Source organism: Stegodyphus dumicola, chromosome 9 (assembly GCF_044657685.1).
Source record: "Stegodyphus dumicola isolate Sdum_Otavi_A_Nest chromosome 9, ASM4465768v1".
Taxonomy (NCBI): Eukaryota; Metazoa; Arthropoda; class Arachnida; order Araneae; family Eresidae; genus Stegodyphus; species Stegodyphus dumicola.
Window position 1 is genome coordinate 118,429,164 of NC_140776.1, and position 26,616 is coordinate 118,455,779.

The 26,616-nt window shown below is 33.5% G+C and overlaps 1 protein-coding gene across 5 annotated transcripts in view; it reads left to right on the forward strand.

The window, feature by feature from the left end:
- Positions 1-26,616, forward strand: part of LOC118205972 (uncharacterized) — a 131,107-nt gene that overhangs the window by 70,983 nt on the left and 33,508 nt on the right. For 4 of the 5 annotated variants that reach the window (XM_035348497.2, XM_035378385.2, XM_035378338.2 and 1 more), the window contains exons 2-5: positions 3,095-3,338; positions 5,273-5,552; positions 10,081-12,110; positions 24,350-24,511. In XM_035348497.2, the coding sequence (XP_035204388.1) occupies positions 3,096-3,338; positions 5,273-5,552; positions 10,081-12,110; positions 24,350-24,511 (2,715 nt within the window). In that variant the 5' untranslated portion in view covers position 3,095. The remainder of the gene's footprint in view (positions 1-3,094; positions 3,339-5,272; positions 5,553-10,080; positions 12,111-24,349; positions 24,512-26,616) is intronic. The other variant, XM_035348549.2, reaches the window with a different exon arrangement.

Below are 26,616 nucleotides of genomic sequence, written 5' to 3' on the forward strand. Positions count from 1 at the left end.
CAGCTTGAACACTCTCTAACTGATTTGTATTCTGGTGCGAAAACGGAAGGGAGAAGTTATAGTAAAGGTCTAAATCAGGCGTAGGCAACCTATGGCACCCTGTATAATTCTCAGCGGCACTCTACACCACTCTAGAAAGTTACCAGGCAAAGATAAATCAATATGTCTCTTCTCTGTGCACTATCAGGAAAGTTAAGTTGCCAAAATTTTGTCACAGCTCTTAATTTCTCGAATGAATATTGTTAAAGTAGTAAATTTCAGAGTGTCTTCACTGGTACACAGACAATTTAAATCTCTTTAGACATGTAAAGCGAATATGTGGATCTCCCCTTAAAAGCCATGTTTATTGGCTTAGGTAAAGTAATGTCTTGAATATGTTTGTGTCATGCATGGAGCACATTAAACTTTTCCTTAATGAGAAGAACCAACAATGCTCGTAGTAAATGAGTGAAAGAATGGTTATGCAAAATGATGTTTCTGATTGATGTAACTAAACATCTCAATGAACTAAGGATTGCAACGAAAGGGCCAAAGAATGCTTGAACGTTTTGAATACTGGAAAGGCTTTGTAACAAAATTAAATATAGTATTTTTCCTTAATATTAATACTAGTACATATATATAGTTCTCAAATATAAAGCGCTTGCAAATATTACAATCTTAGACAAAGATGAACCTCGAACCTACGTTGAAACACTTAGGCGGAATTTTCCAAACGATGCAAAGATTTGGAAGCTTGTGTGCTCATATTTTCGTTCCTAATGAAACCAGATTAAATGGATCCTTTTCATAATACCATCCGATTTATCAGTTTTTTAGTTGATGGGGGTTGATAATTTTGAAATGGAAGATATTAAGCTAACATCTTCAAAATTATGGAAAAGCAAAATTTATGGAGTTACGAAAAATCTGGAAGATTAACTCTAAAGATAAATCGACAGCTATTTTACTGCTGGGTGTCAGTGCTGAAACGATTTAATTATCCATGTGCTCTGCTTTCCGCTTTTGATTCCACATATGTATATGAACAAATCTTTTCTCGTATGAAAAATATTTTGAGTCTAGAAAGAAATTATTTAACAACTAAATATTCAGAATCCTCTGTCAAATCGAAAGTAAAACATTATACCCCTGATATTACGATATTAAGCTGAGTGGTACAGGGACAAGGTTTGCATTAAAACTTTAATTTTTTATTTAATTACATTTAAGGCATACTTATATTTTATATCGCTTATTTTTTATTTTAATAAATATGTTTAAAAGATACATAATACGTGTACAATTTAAATTTTTTATTTATGTTGAAGGAACAGTTATATTTTATGATATTCATTTTTATATTGAGAAATATCTTTAAATGATACATAATTAATATATAATAAAACGTTAAATCCATATTCACGGCCTCTATTCCGTATAATCTGAGGCATCTTGAATCATACTGGTAGATTGGTTTGGCACATCACAGCTACAAGGTTGCCAACCCTTAGTCTAAAGCATAATAACTGGTTAATTAAAGTAATAACCCTTTTTGTTGGAAACACATGTGAGTGAAAATGAGGAGTCTTTATATTTTGTACCCAAAAATAACGATTTCCAGACTAGAGAAGTTTTGTAATGAAAAAGTACTGACAGATGGTAAATCGATAGAACCTCATAATAGCAATCGAAGTAGCTCAATTCATCCACATTTCAGAATACAATTATACTGTACTTTTGTTCGACATGAAAAATTGTAGACAATAAATTGATAGAATCTTCAAAGTAGCTGAATCCATCGATATCTGAAAATGCAATTTATTCTTTTGCGGCATAAAAATGACAAACGATTTTCGATAGAATCTTATAAAATGCAACTATATTATATACTTCTTCGACATGAAAAATGACAGAGGATTAATCGATGGAATCTTCAAATTAGCTCAATCCATCGATATTTGAAAATACAATTCATTATATTACTTGTCTGACATAAAAAATGGTAGACGATAAATCAATAAAATCTTACAATGAAAAATAATCGAAGTAGTTCAGTTCATGCATATTTGAAACATAATTAAATTCTATTCTTGTTCGACACAAAAAATTCAGTTCTTGCCTCCTGTATCACTAGTTTTTATACGGGCGACTGATTTTCATACGCATTGATTTATATCTTGTTTAAATATTAAATTTATGTACTATAAAGTATGTTTATTTTATGTCATTTTCGGATCATTATGAAAGCTCAACAGCTGGAAGTTTAAGGATATATATTCCGCGAGCACCATTCATGACATATGCAAGAAACTTATAGGAGAAAATTAAAAGAACACTGGCTTACCCCGATACAAATTTAGAATGATTCTCCTTCTTGGACACACTCCAAAGAAGGCTGTCTTATTCTCAAGGGCATTACCACTCTATATTCTCACTGACGCTTTTGCCTCGGCAGCCGGATCCAGAACTGCTGAAGCATCCAGTAAACATTTCAATAGCTTGGCTTTTTGACATAATTATAAGCAAAAAACATGCGTTTAAGTACGTAAAAAAGGGGTATTTAAAACCTTTTTACGTAGAGAAGGTGTGCAGCTCAAAGACATATTCAGCAGGGTTGCAACTTCAAAATTAGAATGTCTCATAAATGTAAAATTATTGCAGCTATTTTTTACGCTGTCATGTCACAAATGTTTGAAACAATTCACCGACATTTCATTCCCTGTATGTATATTAAATATGTTATAAAAGTCAGAAGAAATCTATGAGATCGTATTAATATTAACTGTCGCAAATATGTATGCACATACACATATGCAGATATTAAAAAGAGCTGAGAATTTCAAAATTGACATTATTAATGATTAAAATCACTTGTTATACTGCGAAATTAATTAAATAATGAAGAGATTATAATTAAATCCACAATGGTGACAAACTAGCTAACAGGAAGAATATGCAATGGGCTCATATTTGTTTTCGGATAGATGTATTTTTTAAAATTCATTTGCATAGATCTCGTTCTAAATATTGAAACACACCCCGTAAATTCCTTTCTCGGTAAACAAAAATTTATCAATTAAAGACAATTTATACATTGTAATTTCTTTTTCAGAATGATGGGGCGTCTGATTTGCAGTGAGCAATCAGAGCCAAGAAAAAGAGGGGAAGACAGTCGAATTTTCCCCACCGAGCCAGGGCATCTGTCGCCCTTGTACATGAACACTTCGAACAGCATTCCATTGCATCAGATCATCTCTTTCCCGCCTATCGCTCCGGTAGATCCCAGAACCCTCACCACACCCTCCCACAGGCCCGTTTCATCATTCGCTGAAGAAAGAGCTCATTCATCCTTTCAGGTGAGATTTCCGCTCTTTATTCTTTATAAACTGCCTCTGAATTAAATGGAGTTCTGTCAGACGATATACCAGTTGTTTCTTCCATTCCAACTCGATTGCTTTCTGCTGAGTATCTTCAACTCATTGGGCTGCCAACAGGAAATACAGTAGGGTACCTAGAGAGGGACGGTCCGCTCCGGGTGGCACATTTTTGGGAGCCGTGTTTCTCGTGTTAATCGTCGAGGCACGTAAAGAATAATGAGATTAAGAATTGAATAAAAAAATAGCTTTTATTCGGTATAATGTGTTCACAGAAGTCACCACAAGACTTCAGCAGCTGCATAGCCTTTTTATATCTTTTTACTCTATCCAAACGTTCGAATGAAAATTACGAATATCTGCTAGATTATGATCACGGTGATATTCATAAGGAAGAATTCCACATTAAGAGAGAACTATTTCAAGAGTTTTATTTCCGTTATTACTAGGACAATCGAAACAAGAACGTGGAAAGGCGGTCTTTTTAAGTTTTTGCAGATTGTTCTATAATACAATCTCCGGAACAATATTAAATTAGATTGCATTCAAGAAACATTAGCATACTGTTGCGAAATTTTCTCATAATTTCTCAAAGTGTTACTAGCCATGAGAAGTGTTCTCTTAATAAAAATCACTGACGTCTCGTGACGTCTGTACGTGCGAACAGAATAAAGGATTCTTTATTCCAAAACGGGCTGCAAAATGGATTTTTCATGATGTTTATACATACGTATGTGTCTCGCATAACTCAAAAACGATTAGCAGTAGAACTTTGAAATTATGTATATGGGATTGCTAGGTGCACCTCCCTTTTTTATTGAAATCGGCAGTATCAAAAGTATATGTATGTAATATTTTCGGAAGCATAGAAGAGTTTGCAGTCATCGTGGCTGAGGGCGAAAGGTTTGCAGATGAAGATAACAAAACATGAACTTGACGAATTTCCTGTCTTTTTCCACGCATATAAAATCATCTTCGTGGATGTTTATCCAATCATAATGAAATACGAGACATAATGAATTCAATCATAATGAAATATGATAGATTGTTATGTACACTGGTTTTTAAATTTATGACGCAGGCATTTTAGACGGAGTAGCAGAGCAGAGGGGATATTTTAGCAGTAGCGGAAGCTAGGAAAAGAATAACGTTATTAACTGCCAGGGGTATTTATACCAAGTTTGATGTACAAGTACAACTAATATATGATTGGTTAGTTATATACACCAACCCCTTACCCAGCGTTTATTTTATTAATCGTTGGTCGTAGACATAACACTTCCAATTACAGAAGTGTTTTAATGAAGAAAGTATTCATATTTTGGCAATCTGAAATATTAAAAAAAATAATTTTGCACAAATAACGAAATCTGTCTTTTAATAACTCGATTGACTTCTGGACTAGTCTTCCGGTTCTTACACTTATATTCGATAAAGTCTTATACTTGCATTGAGAAAATAAAAATACAAGAAATTTGACTCCCGTGCGACAAAAATTGAGCGGGATGTTTAATTTCAAAATCTGCAATTTTCGATATCATTTTCAACTTGCTTTGAGAAATAGGTTAATTAAGTTGTAATAATTTTAGGTAATAAATTTAAACGAAATGCAAGAAAAATTGTGTACAATTTAATAGGTCGCACAACAAAGTCACGTGGTGTCAACATCAGGATTTGTTACTCATTCATTATGCTTGGTTAAAAATAATTTTAAATTTTGTTAAAAAAATTATCTGGCTCATCAACTGTTTTCAGATCAAGTATTTCGTCCGCATTCAATTTAAATTTGAGAACACTGGTCTAGATTACTTAAGCTTGTTATTAACACTAAAAAGTTGAGAAAGAATTGTGTATCACTGTAAACTTAAGATCACTTGTATCACTGTAAGAATTTGAATTCCTTCTTTCCTTTCCAGGAGTCATCTTATGCAACGACACCTTCTGTTTCAGAAGCAAAAGAAATCAGGAGTTCAGCTACATCACCTAATCTAAAATTTCCACCTATTCTCTCCTCAAAAACATCTTCAACATCCGAAGCCCTCATCATGCCTCCGAGAAATACTCCCGAAATTCCAGGTCCAAGTACTCTTCCTCCAGTGGCTGATACCAACAAAGCACCATGTTCTCCATTCATAGACCCGAGGTTGGATTATGAAAATATGATGGTTAGCTACTTCATGCCACAATCGGTTAAATGTAAGTGATACTTTTATAATTCAAATAAACCTGTACCCAATATATAATAAGTATCTAATGCTTTTTTTGCTCAAAATTATTCTTCCTGAAACAATGAACAGTTACCGCAGTTGCTGTCTTATTTCCTCGGCTCCCCGTTTTTTGGTAATTTCCTCATGCGAAACTGAGAGAGGAAAATTATGCGAATAATTTTATTTTTAAAGAAATAAAAGTAGTCATGAATAAACTATCGATAACTATGATAATATTATTTATTTAAAAGGCAGCAATTAAACACATCTTGATGATACAGCTAAACATTCATTCGCAAAGCCGTACTCGATAGTGGGTACTCTGTCCTATGTCGGCGATGCTCGTAATGAGGTAGTTTTGTTGGTATAGGCATGCGTGACTCTTACAGGCAGCGATAGGGTTACTGAAGTCTTGGGACAGGATATTTCGAAGCCTACGTTACCCACTGCTAAGGCACTGTTGGCGCTGCTGGAAGTGCTGTCTCTATATAGACCTAATATAAATTATATATGTTTATTTTCGAAACGCTATTTATTCAAAAGCATTATACGTGTAAATATGAGTGATATATGAAAATAACCGCAAAGACATCACGTTTTGCAATTATGTTCGTTTCCGCAATTGGCTGCCGATTCCAAGGATTTTATCTTCAAGAGGATTGGCATCACCTTATTGGAACATTCATTGGTCGTCGATACCTGAACGATGAACTTCCTCTTCCTGGGCATGTTGATGAGCGATGATCACCCTGTTTTCCCTTGATCCTCCAAGTTACTTTGTAAGATTTTCACTATTGTAAATCTCAGTTACTGTAGAAAGTGACGAATCTTAAGAACTAGACAAGAAACAACAAGATGGAAGAGTAACTAACCCTTTATTATTCCAATATGATTTAACAAAACTCCATCTTGGAGTGTGCAATCAAAGCCGACACTTGGGCTTGAACTTAAGAGACTAAAAATTAAACTAAAACTAAGATTAACTATAGAAATATAGCAGAAGCTATCAAGATTCTGGACTAGTTGGCCCCTTAACTCTATTTGACTACGAAGCTTAACAAGGGCCTGAGTACGGCCGAGCGTAATAACAGCTTTGAGAGAGAGAGAGTGGCCAAAAGGCAGACGCGCATAAATCAGAAACTCTGATTCCTTCTCGCTAAGACCAAAGAACTTCGCGGTTAAATACCGCTCTTCCTCATTATGTATTCAGACGTGATTTTAAAACTACGTTCTGGCCGGAAGTAGTAAGTTGAAGTTAAGAATTTGACAGGAAAGGAACTTTAACTTAAAATTTAACTGTTAATATAATTAACCATACTGATTTAACGCTTTGTGACATTTTTTTTTTCGGAGTCACATTAATGTACTCCCATTATCAAAAAGAATTCGTTTGAAAGATCTCAGAGAACAGATCAATGTTTCAGTGAGAACGCTGACAGTATGACAAAACAAAATTTGTGAAACGAGTTCGACTACCGCATGGACATGTGTCGTGTGACCCAAGGGCACACATAAAACATTTGTACTGCAGAAAAGTTAATGAGTTTGCGGTTATTTTGATATATCACTCATATTTGTGACTGTGACGCTTTTCAATATATAGTATTTTGAAAATGAACGAATCTTTTGTAGCGCGGTTTTGTTTGATTATGGCAAAGCACTCGACGTCAATATGACTGAGGAAAAGGATCTCTTCGTGGAGGACTTTTAATGGAAACTGACTCATATACACGTTACACATGGGGGGGGAGGGAAGCCACGAAAACACCCATGCAACCAGCCAGTTCGTAATCTTTTATAAGTACAGCTTGCAAGTCGTCGCCATTGACACCGTTGTCATCAACACCGTTAAATCCGTTTCTGCAGGTAACTCTTTAGAAGCATCAAAAACATGCTTCAAGAAAGTGGGTTTTATTTAATAAACATAAAACCCACTTTCTTGAAGCTCTACACTATTATTGTTTTTTTTTTTTTCTTGTTTTTGTCAGAATTCTTGCACTTAAAAACAGCGAGCAGATCAATTAGAACAAAAACTACCACTACGTAGAATTCATTTTAAAAATGTAGGGAAGCTGACTTTCTGAATGCCACGAATAAAGGGACAATTTCGTGAATACATACAAATTTTCAGAACCTTGCGCTGAAACGAAGTTAGTGGAGGGAATACACAAGCAAATAGGGTATGTTGTACAACAGCAAATACTCAAAAATTTGAAAAAAACTATAGGGATGCTCACTTTTATCTATTAACTAAGTGTTGAGGAATCTAGTGAACCGCTAAGCGAACAATCGTTTAAGTTAAGAAATAGAAATGTAAACTCAAGAAGAGTTAATTACCCTTTATTGCTCAAAATGAAGATTGATAGATGGCTCCTTTCTCAGGACTTACACTTGGGCTTAAAATGTAAGAAATAAGAACTAACTAATGACTATCTAAAGATATTTGCCGAAGCTAACACAGTTTCTAAACTAGTTGGCCCCTAATATTAAATTAGCTAGCGAAGCTGTCAAAGGCACGTAATACTGCCGAGCGTAGTAACAGCTTAGAAAGACGTAGCCAAAAGGCAAACACGTGCTATTAGGGAAGTCTAATTTTTCTCTGTCGAAGTCAGTGGAACTTCCACTTAAAATACTCTCTACTACTCATTTGGTGTGTGTGTGTGTGATTATGGCAAAGCCTCGAGGGCTATCTGCCTAAGGGGAGGGATGCCTTCGTGGAGGACTTTCTAAGGGAAACTGGCTCGTATACACGTTACACATGGGGAAAACCACGAAAACGCCCATGCAGCCAGCCCGTTCGCGGGATTCGAACCTCGGACCGAACTACCAGTGTTCAGCGACTTTACCGCTCGGCCGCTGGTGGGCACTACTCATTTGGATTTAACGCGCATTCGCATTATTGCTCTACTACTCATTTGCATTCTAAAAACTCATTCTGGTAAGGAATTGTAAGCTAGAAGAGATAGGAAAGATGAATAAAACTAAAAATAACTGTTATAAACTTAGGATATACCTTACAAAATAATTTTGCTCAAGCAAATTATTTGAAAAAAATTAATTTAAAATCTAAAACGTTACAAAATTCTTCCAGAATAAACGTTTTCGATTTCGGGATATTTCCGTTATAATTTGAGAGACTGGTTGTTTATATCTGCATACTTGCTTTTAAAGAAACACGTCGGTAGAAAGAGTTTCGTGCCTAACCATTTGCTGAAGGAAATGCAATGAAATGTTTGAAGTGAATTGGTAGTTATCTGAAAGCATACAGGTTTTTAGATAGAAAACGAATTTTTTTCTTTTAGAATTTTCTCCGTATATTGGACGCAGCTTGAGCTGAGTACAATTTTTTACAGGCTAAAGTAATGGTACTTCATAGCAGATCTTGCAAGTGAGTGCGAAACTTCTAGGTATTCTGCGGAATTTATAACCAAAAATTTAGGAGCTGCTCTCGCTTAATTTAAATTTTAAACCCCGCATCTATTGATATGTCGGTAAGTTGTTTCCTTCCCTTCACTAGCAAACTATCTGATTCATCGTAGTACATGAAAGTATTTTTGATCTAGTCACACTTAGTTTTTCTTTCTGGGAAATATTCTTTTGTCGTTTTCATCAACTGAAAAAGGCGCTCCATCATATAATTTATAATGTTATCATTGAAATTTAGCCCGTTTTCGATTAGAAAACTGTCTAGTTTCGAAACGCATTACATGGCATTCTCTTTGACGTATGATGACCACGTGTTAAGTTTCAAAACTAATCTACAGCTAATTTAACTCTAAAACTTCATACTTTTTAGTTAATAAATAGTTGTTAACTAGTGTCAGTGCTTTATCATTTGCTTTTTGAGTTTTTATTTTGACTTCATTAATCCTGGGGTTTGATTCGTGTAATCCCAGGGTTTCGTGGAACACAGTTTGAAGACCACTGGTCTGTTGTCATGCGTAACTTACAGACATAACGAGTATGCAATGCAGAAACTTTGCCATGGGACTGCTTGACCTATTGTCATGCGACCAAAGCTCATGTAATCTAATTTCTTTTAATCTCCTTTATTCTTCTTTGGTTAAATCCCCTATCGAGCCATCCTACTCTATAGGAGGTCATTAAAATCTAATCTAAAAAATATCCTCATATTCAAGGTTTGTTTTTTTCTAAGTTCATTATAGTTTTATGCGCGTCTGACGGTCCAGTTTGGATGTTCGACATTTCTTGATCATTTGCAACTCGGTATTTGAATATTTGCTTTTAGAGCTTCATTCGGATCAAACAACGTCTTCGGATGCTTTTGTTTAATAATAAGATTAATTATGAAAAATTAGTGTCCTTCTGTTCAGATTTAGAAATCTCAGAGGAAACTATAAAATGATATTATAGAAAGATGAAAGTTTTATAATCATAATGTTATTTTTTATTTATGAAAATTGTTATAAAATTTGAAAACTTCTTATTTTAGTGACTTGCATTGTTTCCTTATTATCTTTTAAAAAATATTCATTTGATTTGATTTTCCTTTACAGCCGAAAATACTTCTCTACCTGAAAAACCAGAAATTGATCTACTCTCAGAGAATCTTCAACTTTCAAATCAAAATAGCTTCAATTCTAGTCAATCATATAATGCTCCTGCTCCAAACCACCAACTTATACAAAGCAGTGCAGGGTCTGGGAATTTATTTCATATGCCTCAAGGCATAATTCAGGAAAATAATTACCCCAAATTTCAAAATAAACCACATTCAGCACAAAGAACTGTAAACCAAAATCACATTTCACAGAACTCTCGAAATGCAAAGCAAATGACTGCTCCACATCCTAACATGAGACAACATACTGCAATGGATGTTACATCATCGGGATGCACTATTCTTGATAGCAGCATGATGAGTCAGTTTCAGGGACATCAGATACACTCTGGAAATGAGTTACAACTCAGTCATACGCTTAAACCAGAGACTTCTTGTAATCCTTGCACATTACCGGTTGCTACAACTAGAACATCAAATATGATGCAGTCTGTTACTGTAGAATCGCAAGAGTCTGCTATGGTTAACAGGGACCAAAATTCAAATATTGCCGACATGTCAACTGTATTAAATGAATTATCAATGTTTATGCCTGCCGCGGATAGTTCTATGGTAGAATCAATTTTTCGAGAAAATAATATTCCAACTTCCTTCACTACCACAACTACTGCGACGACCGTCAGCACAACAGTCTCTGCTGCTAATTCTGCTACTTTTCAGTACCAGGCTAAGACAGAGGCAGCATGGGGACGCTTTTCTGTGTTACCACCAGTAATATCTAGTGCTACGCCTTTAGGTGGAGGTAATGGTGATGGAGATAATATATCTCTGTTGAGCTATAACTCTGTTCCTTCTAACGCACAAAATTACTCGCAAATGGGGATGTATTATAGTTCTTTTTCCCCATTTTCAGTAAATTTCTCTGAAAATATTCCATCAGCATTAGCTTCTAGCCCTCGATATTCTGGACGATCATCATATTCTGGAAGAGGTTCACGAAATAAAAGGGCATTATCTAATTCCCCTTTATCTGCTGAAGGTATTGACTTAAATTCCATTATTCGAATGTCACCCACCTCCCTTATTGCTTATATTAATGGCTCCAGGAGTTCATCTTCTTGTGTATCGCCCGGTTCATCAGGGGAAAGAACTGGTTGTTATGGTCATCTTTCAGCTAGAAGTAGCTCTAGTCCTCATTCCGGATCTGGTTCTTCTGGTAACAGAAGAAGCACGTCATATACACCTCAGACTGCTACTCCAGGAGCGAGTAACAGCCGCAGTAATCCAAGTAATCTCACTAGTGACAATAGTAATGTATCTAATTCTTGTGGTATCAATAACAACGGTAGAAATGATTTTCTGGACATTGATGACAATTTACTTGTGATGCAAGCAATGCAGGATCTTGAAAGTAACTCAAACATTCAGGGGAATACTGCTTCAGCATTCAATACAAATATCATGCAAACTTCGCCAATGATTCCTGAATGCGGAAATCTTCAGGTTCTACCACAAGACCTTGCAGCTTTTAGAACAGAAGATTACCTACCATTCATTCCAGCAGTACTGCCCCCAGTACATACACATCTGCAACCTCAATATCAATCACCCATTACGCAAGTTCTTCATCGAGTTCCACAGCACAACAAACCACCTCCAACATATGACCAGCATATGGCCAGAAAAGCAACCCTTCAGAAGAACAGTTCTTCAGAAAGTAGTCAGCCATCCAATTCATCCAGCTTCGAAAGTTCTGAAGGGGATAAGACAGTTGCAGGTAGCAGCAGCACTGACACTGAAAGCAAACGAATGTATGCTTGTAGGTGGCTAGACTGTACAGCAGTTTTTCAAGATCAGGACGAATTCGTTACGCACATTGAAAAAGCTCATATCGACCAAAAGAAAGGCGATGACTTTGTATGCTTTTGGAAATTTTGTTCAAGAAAACTTCAGCCTTTTAATGCACGTTACAAATTGTTGGTTCACATGAGAGTTCATTCCGGAGACAAACCCCACAAATGTACAGTAAGTGAAACTAAAAACATTAATTTCAAATGTTTGATTCCTTTTATTGTAATTATTTAAAATGTCATAGACAATGTTATGATGTTTTGTATACAGGGTGCCTCATAAATATTAGCATAAATTTTAGGGCAGGTAGGGCAGCCCAAAAGGATTGAGAAATGCATAGCAACCTATGACTGGAAACGTTCTTGGAAAGTGGTATTAGAGGTACAAAAAATGAAGACAGAAGTATTATTGTCTATAAATATTACTTATGCTATAGCCAGAAGTATTTATTGCCCATGAATATTATATATGCTGTAGTAGATGATACCATTTCGAAATGTTACAAAAGATGTTCAAAGTTTCCATCATTATAAGCATTACACCGACGGACCATAGATTGGCGGACACGGTCACAAACATCCAAATTTGCCACAACAGGTCTACGTGCTTCCTAAAGAAAGACTTCTAGGTTGCTCGAATTCGGAGAGCATGGGGGCCAGGCAACCGGTCCACCGCTCGCAATCCATCGTTAACCAAACGGCCCACTCAAATATCTCCCAACATATAGGTGATGGCAATAGATAAGACACGACTAGGTCACTGGACATAATGTCCAGACTAAACATTGTACATAATGTCCTGACACACTGGACATAATGTCCAGACTAAACATTGTAAATTATGTTTAGTCTGAACAGCACCACCTAGGGGCGTATGACAACGTTTTCGGTCACATGTTGCTATGCATTTCTCAATCTTTTTGTCGTGCCATACTTGCCCCTAAAGTCTGAACCAATATTTATGAGACACCCTGTATATTAAAATAAGATATAACGTTTTGAACCCTTTAAGTTTAGAAGCAGGAATTGAAGATTTATTTCTAACTCAAATTAAATTATTTTCATACTGATAATTATCATGCATTGAAACCTCAGACCAATTGATATATGAATTATATTTCAAGACAATTCTGTGCCTGTTATCTCTAATAAATTTTTGTTATTTTTAATGCTTTACTCATTGCTGCCAGAAAACCGGGATTTCAGCGAGAAAACCGGGCTACGTAATTTCGAAAGAACTTCAAATTAACAAATGCTTTCTATAATTTTTAGTTCAGGTAACTGAACTATTTATAATGTGATACTGCGTGCTTAATTAAACATTCTAAATTGTATGTTACTTAACTAATTTCAATCTGTAAATTTCTTTTGTACCAATTAACTGAAAAATAATTGAAAGTAGAAAAGAAAAGCTTTTATTTATCAAAATACTTTTAAACAAGATGAAAATAAAACTAAAATAAAAGGTCTAAAAGAGTTCAAATTTTTAACAGTCTCTCAGAAGGGCTGTTTTTAAAGTTTAATATGGTTTACCAGTGCAGATTATCAGTAGAGATAGCTCAGGTGGATCGAAACACATTATAGGTTACTAAGATATACTTAGATTAATATAGGGAACATTCTATAGCTTCTGGTCTATTTGAGAAGTGAAAAAATATAGCGTACCCTTCCATAAAAAATAATTTTTATAAATAAATAAAATAATAATAATAAAAATTTTGAATGATTTTAATTAGACATATCACCACTGAAATGCATTTTTATTGAAATATATCAGACTAAATAGTAAAGGGAACATTTTAAGAACTTCATCTACTGGCTTTAAATACCTTAGTTCAGTGGTCTCAAACTCAAATTGCATACGAGTCGCATACGCGTTCTGAAAAAAATCTGACTGGAAAGTTTTTTTTAAAAAAACAAAAATTTTATTAACAAATAAATTTTAAATTTTGCTTATTAAACATTTATTGAAATATAAAAACAGCAATTATAATAATAACTATAATAATACTATAAAGGGAAAAAACTCAAACTTCTATTTATTTTTTATCTGAAATCAAAAGTTGGTACTTGCAAGAGACTTTTGTTAGTTACACTTTGTAATTGAAATACATTGACAGCGAAATATTAAATTCTTAGTCTGAAAATTCTTTCAAATAAATCTAACGTGTTTAATTAAGCATTAAATAATTTAGTTTAATTTAAACTAAAAATAAACAAATTATGAAAAATTTCAACGTTTTCAGTGATACTTTTCCAAGTGGAATAATGCTTGAGAATAAATAATGACAACCTAATTTCTTTCAATTATGAGAAAGAAATTAGGTTGTCATTATTTATTCTCAAGCGTTGTTAGATTTTTCTTCGGAGAATAAATTTAAATGCATATGCTAGCTTGCAATTAATTATAAACTCTTTTTATTTCATACTATAACTTGGTAGATTCTGTTAAAGTGTGTAACCCTGGAGAGAAATTACTGAAAATTATCACGGATTGTAGACACTCATAGTTTAGTTGAGTCCTTTTCTTATGAGTTTTCAACTGAGGGATAAAAATGGTCGCAAATAAATGTATTCGAAACTGAGCTTATTTACTTTTCGACATGTACGAAACGTTTATAAGGTATTTCTCCCACCTTCTTAGCATGCTTTCGTGGTGTAATGGTCAGCACACTCGGCGCGTATTCTAGAGGTCCAAGGTTCGAGTCCCGGCGAGAGCATTGCTCATTTTTCATGTCTCCTGCGTCGAAATAACCTAATGTTTCTACAAGTTAGTGAAGTCTTTATCCTGAAAACGTTGAATAAGATTTATAGCACATTGTAAATTAATTAAATGCATTCATAGATTTTTCTGTTCACGTTATTTGCGTTGTTTTTAATGAAAATGAAAGTAATATAAATTCGAACTTCTAAAGGCTAAAATCTTGTAATCTTTTCATTCTCGTATTTACTACAAACACATAATTGAAATGTCTTCTCGGGCCGCCCATTTGAGACAACTGACTTACTTTGTTAATCCATAACAGACGCAATTAAATTTGGAAAATAAGTATTTTGCATGTTGTTGAATCATTACAAACTTAAATAAAAAATAACACAACGCACTTACAGTGAGCGACATTTTAAGGCAATCAACACAAAGCGTGTTTTCAGACTAACAGCCTTTTAGGGCTAATAATTAATGTACAGATTATTGTGTGGTCAATATTACGTTTATTGATGTAAAACAAAATTAAATACAATTATTAGATTAATAAAAGTTGGTTGCATATCTACATAAAGTTTTACAAATATCCACAGCAGATCAAGTGATTTCAAACCAAGTAAAATTTAATACGAAATATAATAATATGGCACAGTAACAACCTTGTATTTGGCGTTGTTTGAGAAACTATCTTTTCATCTCTAGATTCGCTACGTAGATGACATTTTCTTGCCTTTTGATGGTAATAAATAAGGTTTATTCCAGCTCTATTCTAAATCCGATTGATAGCTTAAAGGTGCTCAGAGGAGCTTAGTGCACTCAAACGATTTAGAACCTAGAGCTAGTAATTTGCCTCCAGGGGTGATCCATTCGACAACTTTCGAAATAAAACTTTAATTTCAACATTTTAAAATGCTATTTTATTTGTTTTTATGCTAACAAAATCGTCGATGAAGTTTTAGAAATTAATTTCTTGACTCATTTGTCTTTCTCCAGACAGTACAATATTTATTAAATATAAAATACTTTTTTTTAGGTCTTAGATGCATCTTAATCAATCTGTATCTAGAAAGCCTCTATTCACAGCACATACTACTGTCAGCACTCGTGAGGAAAATTAGACATATTGAATTACCTCAACTTGAATTTAGTTTTTAGAGATTGAGTTTTAGAATAAATTGTAAAAAATAAAACTTCTCAATAAAATCCACGGTTCGATACTTCAAGATTCCATTTCTGATTTTAATTCTTAGGGACTTAATAGAATATCTTGCCACTGTGGTTTAATGTAAGTTTGCAATAAACATAGCCCGCGCTCACGAGAAACGATTGGAAAAATAAAGGCCAGGTAAAGACTTTTAAGCTGGATATATAAGTTGAGCATTTACGAGAAATTATGCAACTTGGCACCAAGTTTCGTCCAACTTTCAGTATTAATCAGCACTTTTACCTTAAACAATTCAATAATGATCTTGATAAATTTATTATTTTAGCTAGTAATAGTACCAATTTACCTACTACTACTTTTCTAGAATGGAAAGCTGCACTAATTAAAGAATTTCAGCTTATGCTTTTCAAGTTACCCAATTTCAATTATTTACACAATAAGAGGCATCTTGAAACTCTTATTCAGAAACAGCAACATAACTTTATCATCACAAAGATTGACAAAGCTAGCAACAATTTTAGTGTTATTTGAAAAACGTTTTATTTCGACCTTCTGAATAAAGAATTGAATAGCGCTTGCACCTATCAAAAGATTACTACCAGCACTAAAATTCTTCTCAATAAATTTAGTGCACTTCATAAAAGACTAATATCCTTCCTCGCAAATATAATAAGAGATTTGCAAATCTATATGCTCTACCAAAATTTCATAAGACTCCGGTCAAATTTAGGTTGATTGCCAATAGTACAAAAAGTTATCTTAAGTAAATAAATTATCTCTTTGCACAAAAACTTCATCTCATACGTAACCTCATTAATAATTATGATTTTAAAGATCTACATTGCAACTGGATGATTTCAAGTAACGAACATGTTATAATAACCTTAAATACACTTAAAATAGAACATATCCAACGCTACGACTTTGAAAACTTCTATACTACTTTGCCACTTGAAGAAATTTATAAAAGTTTACTTGCTCTTCCTGAATTATTTCTCCAAATTTCTGCAATATTAAATGCAGAAAAATGGCAACTTTTTCTTTCATGCGTACTTTTCAATAATTATATTCAGTTCAACAACAACATATTTAAACAAATACAGGGAATTCCTATGGGAGGTAATTTTTCAATTTCTGTCTGTGAATTATTCCTTTTTAAAAAAGAATTGACTTTTATATGTTCACTCAATAAGTATGATCATAAATTTTACCAACACATCTTTCGATATATTGATGATGTAATAGACTTCAACAACTTCAACAAGATTGAAAATGCTAATATCTACCCTTCATGCCTAAAACTTAATACTACAAATACCGTGCAACATGTATAGTCTATCTTGATTTGCACATTATAGATTATAATTTTTTGAAAGTCTATGACAAACGAAGAGAATTCAACTTTTCAACACTTAAATTAACCAACTGGAATTCCAATATTTCTAAAAACGTCATCCTCAACACAATTTACTCACAGCTGCTTAGAATTAAAAGAATTTGCAATACAACAAAACATCTTCAAGAAGGATACCTAGAAGTTTCGCACTCACTTGCACAATATTGCATAATATGAAACTCACTTCGTCACAATATTGAAAAATAATCTTATTCCTCAAAAAGTAATTAAAAATACGTTAAAAAAGCTGGCATTAACCTTACCAATTTTTAGATTTTTTGAGTTAGATAATGAAATTTTGTGCTTAAAGCCCTATGGGACGGTATAAAGTGGATGGCTAATTCTGATGATCTAATGTATAAATGTACAAATAATTCCTGTCACTACGTCTATTTTTCCTCTTAAAATTTGGCACAATACTTTTAATTCTATTTTTAAATAGTTTTTAAACATTTGCATTTGCTGACCAATTCTATTCTGTTATTAATTTATGGGCTATTTCGTTTCTGGCAGCTTGAACGCCCTCTAGCTTGAAGAATTACGACTTTAATTAACAAATTACTATTTTTCCATTATTTCTGCTGACTTTAGAGGCCGTTTTAGGTAATATTTTGTTGAATTGGCCATTTTCTCTTTTACCCAATCCAATTTTCGTCAAACTACTAAGACAAGACGCTATTTTGAACCTTTTCCGCATTTTTCAACACATTTTACCCCCCTTTGCAACGAGTCCTGTTTTTTACCTATGGTCAGTCACTTTACATTGGCTATTTCCCAGTGACGTTGTTTCCCCCCTTTCTACTCATCCGGCAAGTTGGAGAGCAGCGGAAACGTTCGGTGTTTGCTCACCCTTTTTGAGTTTCCTCGTTGACCAAGGCTATTATAATTTTTTTCTCTAAAAGATTTTTTCTAGGTCTTGAAAAGACCCTTACTACGATTCGTCTATTATATTATGTTTTCCCATTTGATTTAAATATAATTTACGGTACTTTTACAAAGTATTAACTCTTTAAGCTCGCAGGTCCACCCATAAGATCTTGTATATTTTGACTAATAGCATATCGCTATTTATTATTTTTTTCTGTACATCAGCATTTCCTTTCCATTATTTATTTATTACCTAGTTAATGTAAGCGGACGCGTCGGGAAATTGGAACAGAGAATTGAGACTAAAGTTTTTGACATAGTTTATTTAATTCATTGAAAAAAGTGTCGCATACAGTTTCAATTGTCTGTTTCGGCGAAACGCGTGATGGAATTAGCTTAGTTCAAAATTCATTGGGGGAAAAAAATTCCCCTGACGTGCCAAAATGAACTTCGATTTGGGCTAATCATCCATTTACCGCTTCTTAATTTTTATTTTATTTTTATTTTTACTTCGATCAATTGATTAGTTCTTTTACTATGTTTTAAATATACTTAATTAGTTTAACATATAGCTTACTATTTTTGTTAATTTTTACTTGTTCAATTTACTTATTCAAATGTTGTATATTTTTCTTTTAACACAATTCATTGCAACAAATTTGCTTATGTTGAAGTTTTCGCGAAGCCACAGATTTTTAGCAACTTTTTAGCGTGCGTACTAAAATTTATCTTCTAATTTCCTTAATTTTGCAGCACAATGCGCAGAATTTTTGACCACATAGGTCTTTCTTAAAACTAAATATATATATATATATATATATATAATTACAAAACAATTTAAAAAAAACATAGTATAATCATGCCTAATGAATTTTCGCTCATAAAGCTGCTGAAAAATTATCAGTAAAGACATAATATGAAATATTAATCGAACCAATTTTCCACAAAGACCAATTTAGAACCAATTTTCCACAAAGACCAATTTAGAACCAATTTTCCACAAAGACCAATTTAGAACCAATTTTTAACAAAGAAATTTAGAACCAATTTTTCACAGAGGCCAAAAATTGAAATTTGTAAGTAATAAATTTCATAAAATCCTATAAATGTAAAAAAGAGTTTAATAAATGTTAAAACTATTTATTTAATTTTTTTATTGTTATTATTTTTATTATTATTTATTGATTTTTTTAATTATGGTGCTACTTGTTAATGTATTTCATTAAACAAGTAGCACCATAATTAAAAAAATCAATGAAATTTAAAGAATCGTAAGATTCTGTACTGTGTACTTTTAAGTTACAGTTGAATTTGAAGAATCTGAAAAACTAGTTAGCGAATAATCGCTTGAGTTCGTGAGACAGTAATTAAGACTTTAAAAGGGTTAAAGGCTCTTTACTATCCCAAATTAAAGTTTAGCAGAACTACGTCTTTGAGTTTTACAATAAAGCCGCCACTTGAACTCAAAAACTAAGAAATTAACTAATCTTAACTAAAAAGATATAGCTGAAACTATCAAGATTCTAACCGAGTTGGCCCCTTAAAGATGAATAACGGCGAAGCTATCAAGGGCCTAAAGTACTGCCGAGCGTAATACTAGCTTAAGAGAGAGTAGCCTAAAAAGGCAAACACGTGCTAGCCAGAATCACTGGTTCTCTCTGACGAAGGCAGTAGAATTTCGCGGTTAAATAGTTCTCCTCAATTTGCATCGAAACGCGTTTCTAAAACTACGTTCTAGCTGGAAGTTGTAAATTCAGGAAGATAGGAAAGGAAGTTAAAATTTAACTGTTAGGAAAATTAGCGTAATCCTTACAGAATAAATATATAAAAGAAGAAGAATTAAATCAACTTCAGCGGCATTTCATCAGGAGAAGGAATATTGAAATCAATTGAAATCTCTCTTCCATAAAAATCCTTCCTTTTCTGTATCCAGAATTAGTTGCCGATGAACCGTTCCAATGTATTTTAATTATAAAAATTCACCCGAAAATTCTGGCCCCTCCGCAAAGCAAGGAGAAAACAAAGTAAATTCAAACCAAAATTTTACCTTTAAACACAGAGAACTCTATCCAAATAATTGAAAACGTAAGTCAAATAATAAAATACTTAGTGAAAAATTGAAATCAACAAAACAAAGAGAACTTTATCCAAAGAACTGTAAACAAAGAGAACTTTATCCAAAGAACTGTAAACAAAGAGAACTTTATCCAAAGAACTGAAAACATACTTGAAACATAAAATATTTTAGCTAAAAGATTTAATCCAAACGGAATTGAAATATAAACTCTTAAATTAAGAAATAGTTAAAAGCTTTGAGTACTTTCAATTAGAATACAACTGAGACTATGAAAAAGATCGTTACTAGTAGTGACGCTTAGGTTTGTCAACTTGGTGTCATTGGCGAAATTTAATTTTAGTGGCGAGAAAGTAATCCCTCAAAAGATGAAACATTGCAACAAAAGACAGAATACTGAAACCAGACAAAAATTTTTGGCCGGAAATTAATATTAAAATTTAAATTTATATTATACTAAATTAATAAGAAATTTAAGTGAATTCTGGGGTAATCTTTGGAATATGGTAACAGGTAGTTTGGCGACATTTTGATAAGGCGATAAAGGTTACTAGCTAGAACTTTAGCAGTGTACATGGATAAAGTCAAGAGTGTGCGCAATGCCATTTTTTTGCAATTCTGGGATGTTTTTTTAAGTGAAAATAGGTCGACGTGTACATGGTTAGCGTGTATGTGCAATTCTTAAAAACGCGGCAAGCAGTTTGCGATTCTGCTCTTTCTCCCAATTTCGCACCTAATCTTCGTCATGATTAAGCACTTTCGTTCCATAAAAGTTCTAGCACAAGCGTAATTCGGCTAGCAGATTGTTGGAAAAAAAGCATTTATCTCGTGAAAACAAAATTGCGTCCAAACAAAATCTAGCAGGTTGCTGTAGAAGGGTTGGTCGCCAAATAATCGCCAAGTTACCATAATCCAAAGATTAACCGAATTTTGACCTTTTTTGAAACAACTAGGGAATAAAAAATGCGATATTAACTTTACCTTTTAGATAACTTGTTTACGCTGAAAAGATATATTTTACCCAAATCTGAAAAGAAGGTAAGTTATGGGTGACTTCAACGAATCATTTAATGTGAATATGTAATTAAAAATCTCTCTTTTTTCCTTTGAATTCGGCTAGAATTTAATGAAAGTACTATTAATTACGTACTTTATGGAATTACTGGCATTCTATCCTATATGACTAAACAAAAGGGCCTATTTCAATTAAGACGTTTTCGTAGCTCTATTAAGTGAAGAATTTCGACCTTTTTACCACCTTGTTTTTTCTTCTTGAAACTTTCTGCCCATTTTTAAAACTAAGATTGTAAAAATACATTCCCATCTTGGATGATCTCTTAAAAGCCTAGTAGCAGAAAATGAAGCCACAGTTCATCTCCGTTACCTTCTTCCTAGTTAACACCCCTCCATTTCAGTTTTTTCACCAAATGAATCACTTTCAGAGGGAGGGGCTGTTTAACTGTTTTTAGTTCTTTGCTTTACAACCTTCACGAGTTTTTCTGTTTGGTTCTTTTATCTTTTTTGGTAAACCCCTAAGCAGTCTAAATTCTAGCAACTCCAGCAACTTATTTTTATGAGTATCTTTTGGCACAAATTTAAAATTCACAAAAAGCTAAATTTCGAGAACTGAACCGCCCTTGTTTTAGGCTTTAAATAAGTCGACTCAGCAATTCATCTTTCAGTTCTGAAAAAAAAAAAAAAAAAAAAAAAAACCCATTGATTAATTCTTGATGTAGAATTTTTCTTGATTTAATTTAGCTAATGTAATTAGTTTGTTTTGCCTTTTTTAGGTTTCAGGTTATTTTAGACCTTTTTATAGGTTTTTTAAAGACTTTTTTTTACAATTATTTTTACTATTATTTAACTTTTGCGTGTAAGTTTTGGGCTTACTTGAGTTCGAATGCTTGTAAGGAAAATATCTGAACATTTGAGAATGTTGTTTTAAAGTAAAGGTTTGGTACTAAAAAGCAGTTTTAAGTCTCAAATGATTCAGAGGAATGAAATATGTATTCGGAACTCATCAATCAACTTGGTTTAGGGCTTCAAAACACTTTTTTCTTGACAAGTTCTGATTGAAGCGTTAAACAGGGGAGATTAATAAAAAAGTTACTTTGTTTTGTTATGTATAATATTCTGTAATTGTTTTTAAAAGTTTCCTTTTTCTCATATTAATTTTCAATTAAAAATCTCGTTTTTGAAAGTTTCATTAATTTACGTTTACTCAATTTGGTAAGTTTTTACCTGGAAAAGAAAGGTTAGCCCTTCATATAGATGGAACAAAATTTCATTTAATTTACTTCCGACATTTATTTTTTGATATATATATATATATATATATATATATATATATATGTATATATATACACCCGGTTGCATGCATTCAGCCGGGCTGTATATATAAAATTTCAACATTCTACGGTTAATCGTTTTTGCCCTATGCGAGATAGATAAGTACTTACATACGTACAGACGTCACGAATAAAAAAATCCATTTTACAATCCATTTGTGTAATAAAAAGTCCTTTATTCTGTACGTATGCACAGATGTTAGAAAGAGCTAATCAATATTAATTCGGGAACGTTCAAAATTGTTATTTCCGTCGAAATCTGGAAATCGAAATTTTGGCAATTTTCATACATCATTTACTTCTTATAAGGAAGTAAAAAAACTAGTAAGTCAGAGAAATATTGAAACTGGCATTCAGAATGCTTAATCATGACAAGAAGTTGTCTTTTATAAAAAGGCTGATTTTTAAACATCTAAACTAGATCTCGAATTGTTCTTTAAATAAATTGTAGTTAAATTAACATTTAGCTATCAGTTATTAAATATTTTAAGAAAGTCACGAGAATGTTGTTCTCACTTAATAATATGATTTTGATAATTCATTTTTATACATAAAGAATGTATTTCTTGCGATTTCCTTTTATCTGATAACCCTGATTACGCCTCTTAGGGTCGTTTTCCCAAATCCGTTCAGTGTTCTTGGCTGCAGTTTACCTAAGGGTCATTTAAAAGAACCGAAAGTGCAAAACTCCGCCGGATAACCATCGTATGATTTTACAGGTATTTAATTAAATGGAAAACATTTTATTCCTGTTTCTTGTTCTTTCTTTGCTAAATAAGCGGTATTTGACTTTGATGTGCGACTTAGAGGCTTTATCTACCTTTTTTTTTAATTATAAGAAGCTAAAGTTTATGGATGTCCTTTCCATACAAGGCTGAAATTTCTTCTTCAGAAATTGGTTCTAAAATATTTTGTTAACTATGCAGCAAATTAATTTTGCTTTGATTGAAAATTTTATAAGATTTGGTTAATCTTTGTGAAAAAATTCTGCAGCTATCATGAACTTTTCTGTGCATCGAAAAAAATAGTTGAGCAACAGAAAATGATTTAATTAGTTTCTCAATTAATTACTTCATGTAATTATTATTAAAGTCGCTTAAATATACCCTTGCCTCATCGAGTATTAACATAATTTCCAGTAGGTATTTCTAGTTATGTGTTTTTCGTATAATTTTCTACATTTTTTCCCCCGAAATATGCTTTGGCAAAAGCAGATAACCTTTAAATCTTTTTTACTTAAATTTTCCTAAATGACTTTATTTATACTGCCGGGAAACATTCCCAGTTTCGATGAAATGCGTCTGTGAGTCGGTGGATTTTCTTTCGAAGTCAGAGACTTTATTTTCTTGATATTTACGTGCGTTCAAACAGTCTTAAGATGGCATGTCATTTTTACTTCCGGCTGGATACTACTATCCTTTCGGATTCATATACTGAAAATACCTTTCTTTGAAATGCAGAAATCTTGATTTTTATACCACTTTACAATTTATGAATACGAACATTTTCCTCGGAAAGTGCCTTTACGTAAGCTTTGAGGCATCCATCAGTTTTGGAAGCTATTTCCAAAGTAAATCGGTTATTCTGCATTCCAGTGAAAACAAAACAGTAGCAGACAATTATACTAAAAATGCCAAACCTTTATCTCGAAATGCTAAAGAGAAAATTCAAGCAGAGAACCGTTTCCATAAGTGCGAACCACTTTCTGTGTATGTGAAATAAAATTAATGTGTGAATTATCCAATTTATTTGAAAAAAATTACTTTTATTAATTAATCAAACTTATTAACAATTCTGATTTATATATGGTTATCTCTGCAAAGTAACCGAGCTGGTCTCTGTTCTCTTTTACTATAGTATGCGGGCTGTACAAAAGCATTTTCCAGACTAGAGAATCTGAAGATTCATCTGAGATCTCACACAGGAGAAAGACCTTTCACCTGCACGTTTCCAGGCTGCTCGAAGACATTCAGCAATTCTTCCGATCGAACGAAGCATCAGAAGACTCATCATGACACGGTAATAACAAAATAGTTTACGTGATGTTCATTTTAAGTTGCGTCTCTATCTTAGTAAACCCATCATAATTTTTAAATAACACCATCAATCGGAAATGCGTTACAATTAACTCACCTCATAGTTTAATGCAGCCTAGCTTAAATGTGGTCAGAAGTGTTTATTGTACTCAAAATATTTTGAAGCTAGACAGTGGCAAAGTTAGATATTTTGCCGCCGGGAACTGTCAATTTGTCGCCTTTCAAAATCAAACTTTGATTTCAACATTTTTTAAAATGTGCAAAGTGCAAACAAAGGAACAAGTGTTATTTTGTTCTTTTTTATTAGTAAAATCGTCAGCGAGATCATAGAAGTCTGGTTCATGATTAAAAAAACGAAATCTTCTCTAGACACTGCAAAAAAGTCATTTTTAGGTCTGAGTTGCTTCCTAACCGGTCTGTATGTAGAAAAACGCTTTTCATAAGTAATACTTTCAGCATTCGCTAGGAAAACTCGAAGTAGAATTCAGCAATTTCAAAACCGTATTTTAGAATACGGTCTTGAAAAAGCGAGAAACTTTAGCATCAAGGAACATGAATCTTGTGTCCGAAAAAGCGAAATTAATGAGTCCTCGAAAGGCATTCAAAGTTGGAAATTTGATGACTTTAGGTTCGCAAATTTATTCAAAATGCGTCTTCCATCGGTGAGTTGGATTTTCTTGAAGCTTTTCCCATTCACAAAGATTTATCTTCTTTATTTAATAACTTTAATTCCAATCCAGTCATTCCTAACTTTTTAAAAATTATATTAACTTAATTTTTCAATTTTCGTTACTATTTCAGCGAACAGTTGGCGCTGCATTCTTATTCGGTTTACTTCTGTTTGTTTTAAATACGGCCGTGTCTTGCTCTTCATAGCCCCGATCTTAAGTGATCAAAGTTGTGTTGTAAAAAGGCCTTGTGTTAGTGCTGATTCTTTTTCTGACTGATATAACCTGATTTGGGACTGATATTGGACTAATATTTAATTTTTGGACTCTAGATATTACCATTATGTAGCTTGCAAGGCAGATTATCACCCGCTTTCAAGAGATCACGGAGAAAAACAAAGCACCTGCACTCACCGAGAACGCGCAGCTTGACCTGGTTATTCTTCAACTACTTACAGATTTTCTTTTGAAATGTATGCCGGAGAAATTTGCCGAGTTGAAAGGTCAGGTTTTAAGCCTACCCACTGCTTTTCTAGTACGGAACCTCCCTCTGGAATGGATTTGAGAAGTCAAAACAATCAGGATAATTGTATAGACTGGAAGCAAGCACAGAGAAATGTTAAAAGACCTCTTAGCCCTGTTATTAGGGAGTAAATTGAGGTACATAACCTATACCACGTGCTGAGTGATGACTCTGACTAATCCCCCCCCTCTCTGATGTCTGAAAAACCCACCAACTGCATAAAAAATAGTGGTAAAATTGTTGTTAAGCGAAAAACAAAACCGAGAACGGCTAAATGCAGTAAAATTCTGAAAAATTAACAACACAATGAAAATTATACACTCACACACTTAATGTATATTCACATTAAAGTCGAGATGTACAGAGGTCGGCGTGGGCCGACTTCAGTGCTTCCGATGCCAGCGATGTGACCATGCACAAGGGGCATGTCATCCTCCACCAAGGTGCTGCAAGTGCGCCGGCAGTCATGAAAATCGGGACTGTCCGCTACCTAAGGATTCAGAACCTAGATAATGCAATTGCTTGGGAAAGCACATAAGCAATTGGAGGGGTTCCGAAGCTTTTCCCAAGCAAAAATCTGAACTGCAAACTAAAACTCCGAAGGCAGTCGATAGATTTATTGTTAGTAAATCCTATGCAAGCGCTGTAAAATCTGAAAAAAAATTGAAAAAGCAGTCACTGAAGCACAGAAGGTCATGGAAAACATTTATGACTTCATTGCGTTATTCCATAACTCCAGTTACTCGGCTGGCGAGCCAAAACTAGTGATGCCCAAGACTGAAATTAATCATGGGTAACAGAAACCCATACAGAATTGGCGAATTGCAACACTTCCTTTACACTCATAATGATGACATAGCGCTAGTAACTGAAACATTCACTACGTCTGCACATTCT